The following is a 3211-nucleotide window of genomic DNA, read 5'->3' as shown; positions in this document are numbered from 1 at the left end:
CAAGGAACACCAGATTTTCTCCTTGCTGTGAGAGGAATGAGGTGAAATTGACATTGGGAGACGGAAGCTGGATGGCCCTTGGGGGCTGACCCACAGGGTGTCGGACTGCGGGATATAACAGAGAGAGAGCTTGGCATGATTTATTGCCCCAAGCTGTAGAGTCCTGGAAGAGAGCTACCACGCAGCCCCTGTCCCCTTGACTGGAAGGCCATCTGAGTGGAAAGAGGACAATCTGGGCCTCTGGCCTGCCGTGCACACAAGCATAACAATTGCTTTTGTTTCATCGGCAGACGGAATATTTGATCCATTCCAACCAGGCGTTTGTATCTTGATATCCTGTTTCAATTGCTAGAATTTGCCTCAAATCACCTACTTCTAAAATACCTACTTCGGCATTGTTGTTGGTCAGGGTAGATGGCTTAGAAGAAGTGGGGGGTGTCAATAAAATGCATTTTGAAGAAGTCTGTAGGATCATACCCATTGACCTCTACTCCTAAGCCATAAAAGCGTTCTAAAGAGGGCGTAGAGTTGATGGAGGTAGGGGTATTAATGGAGATAGTTTCTCGGCTACAACAGTGAGATTGGCAATTAGAGGGCGTGGTTCCTTTGGTGAGGTGGAGGTGAGATTTTAGATCAGTGCAGCCCTCTGGGGTCCAGCCCGGATCTCTGGTGGTCCAGATGATATCTGCCGATTGAGAGCATATTTCCCAAGTTGGGGTGTCCTATTACCCCCGTTATGAGCAAGATGCAGGGTCAGTGGCTTCTCTGTAGGGACAGAGATATTTTGCTAAAGTAGAGATTTGTCTTTGCCATTGTTCATCCTTATCACACGGTATAACAAGGCAAGTATTAAAGGTAATGATATGGGGGGAGTCCGACCCAGTAACACTGTTAACAAGGTGGTCAGAAATAGAATGAGAAAAGAGGAAAGAGTAATAGAATAAATGAAAGAGAGTTAAGCTTTTCTTTTCTTTTTTTTTTAAGACAGGGAATACTTTATTCGAAACCCATCAAAGAAATGGACAGCTTGGGTCTGTAACAAAGCATTCATGTTTTAGAGCATAGGTCAGTAATTGTATATGAGAGCATACACTGCTACATACAAATTAACTGATCAGACCACAACTTTTCAATGTTTAAAACAGAATAAGCTTCCCTGTAAAAGCAGCACCTTTGTGACATTTTAACTTTAGTATTCCTCTCCTTCTTCTTCACCCTCTCCTTCAACAGAATCCACACCAACCTCCTCATAATCCTTCTCAAGGGCAGCCATGTCCTCACGGGCCTCAGAAAACTCTCCTTCCTCCATCCCCTCACCCACGTACCAGTGAACAAAGGCACGCTTGGCATACATCAGGTCAAACTTGTGGTCCAGGCGAGCCCAGGCCTCAGCAATGGCTGTGGTGTTGCTCAGCATGCACATAGCTCTCTGTACCTTGGCCAGGTCTCCACCAGGCACCACAGTGGGAGGCTGGTAGTTGATGCCAACCTTGAAGCCAGTGGGACACCAATCCACAAACTGGATGGTACGCTTGGTCTTGATGGTGGCGATGGCAGCATTGACATCTTTGGGAACCACGTCACCACGGTACAACAGGCAGCAAGCCATGTATTTACCATGGCGAGGGTCACATTTCACCATCTGGTTGGCTGGCTCAAAGCAAGCATTGGTGATCTCTGTTACAGAAAGCTGTTCATGGTAGGCTTTCTCAGCAGAGATGACAGGGGCATATGTGGCCAGAGGGAAGTGGATGCGGGGATAGGGCACCAGGTTGGTCTGGAATTCTGTCAGGTCAACATTCAGGGCTCCATCAAATCTCAGGGAAGCAGTGATGGAGGACACGATTTGGCTTATTAGTCTGTTCAGGTTAGTGTAGGTTGGGTGCTCGATATCGAGGTTTCTACGACAGATGTCATAGATGGCCTCATTGTCTACCATGAAGGCACAATCAGAGTGCTCCAGGGTGGTGTGGGTGGTGAGGATGGAGTTGTAGGACTCAACTACAGCTGTGGAAACCTGGGGCGCTGGGTAGATGGAGAACTCCAGCTTGGGCTTCTTGCCATAATCAACTGAGAGCCGTTCCATGAGCAGGGAGGTGAACCCAGAACCAGTTCCCCCACCAAAGCTGTGGAAAACCAAGAAGCCCTGGAGACCAGTGCACTGGTCAGCCAGTTTACGAATTCGGTCCAAAACGAGGTCAATGAGCTCCTTGCCGATGGTGTAGTGCCCTCGGGCATAGTTATTGGCAGCATCTTCCTTGCCTGTGATGAGCTGCTCAGGGTGGAAGAGCTGGCGGTAGGTGCCAGTTTGAACTTCATCAATGACCGTGGGTTCCAGGTCTACAAACACTGCCCGGGGCACGTGCTTGCCAGCGCCTGTCTCACTGAAGAAGGTGTTGAAGGAGTCATCTCCTCCCTCAATGGTCTTGTCACTTGGCATCTGGCCATCAGGCTGGATGCCATGTTCCAGGCAGTAGAGCTCCCAGCAGGCATTGCCGATCTGGACACCAGCCTGGCCAACGTGGATGGAGATGCACTCACGCATGGTTGCTGCTTCGCGGCTGTCGAGCAGATGGTGGAGACAAGGAGGAGAAGTTGTTGCTTCTTACAGCGCAACTCTTAGGCAGTCGATGTAAGAGAACCTGCCAAGCTTTTCTTAGCTTTAGTTTGAGGGGGTTTTTCCCTCGGATAATGACCCATGACTCTGGAGGTGGTGATGTTTTCTTGACTCAGGTATCATGGGTCCATCCTTTTTCTGCTGTCTGGACTGTGGTTTCAGTGGGTTGGAGCACGACATAAGGTCCTTCCCAGGCTGACTCAAGTTCTTCCTTCTTTCAGCTTTCGATGATGGTTTGGATTTAGGAAAAGGGAAAGTAGAGGAGAGATCAAGTATATAATTCCTGAGAGAAAGCCTATGTTTAACCAGGCCATAGGAAGGCATTTGGTAACTAAGTCTTTAGAACTAATTTGGTCAAGTAGTTCTTCGAGGTTGTAGGATATTCTTATTTAATGTCTAGGGCTTGAGGTAGCACTGTGAAATTGGTTCTATTGAGGTAGTTAGTTTATTAGTAAGCAACTATCTGTGACTTAATTTGACTTAAGTATTAATTCCTTATTCACTTATAAACTCTGAGAACTGCATCACACATGGCCTAGGGTCCTCTGATGCAGGTGGGACAGGATTTCTTTTTTGTCTAGCAATATTCATTGA

At 47.7% G+C, this 3211-nt stretch overlaps 1 protein-coding gene across 1 annotated transcript; it reads right to left on the bottom strand.

Annotated features, from left to right (window-relative positions):
* Nucleotides 1–971: 971 nt before the first annotated feature.
* LOC108283506 (tubulin alpha chain) lies at nucleotides 972–2646 on the bottom strand. Its single transcript, XM_017499869.2, has one exon. It carries the CDS (start codon nucleotides 2543–2545, stop codon nucleotides 1190–1192), a length of 1356 nt encoding a protein of 451 aa, XP_017355358.1. The 5' UTR covers nucleotides 2546–2646; the 3' UTR covers nucleotides 972–1189.
* Between the last annotated feature and the right edge of the window lie 565 nt (nucleotides 2647–3211).

This window comes from Cebus imitator, unplaced genomic scaffold (genome assembly GCF_001604975.1).
Source record: "Cebus imitator isolate Cc_AM_T3 unplaced genomic scaffold, Cebus_imitator-1.0 Scaffold261, whole genome shotgun sequence".
NCBI classification, from domain to species: Eukaryota; Metazoa; Chordata; class Mammalia; order Primates; family Cebidae; genus Cebus; species Cebus imitator.
The sequence above is the reverse complement of the archived record's forward strand: the minus strand, read 5'-3'. Positions and strand labels throughout refer to the sequence as shown.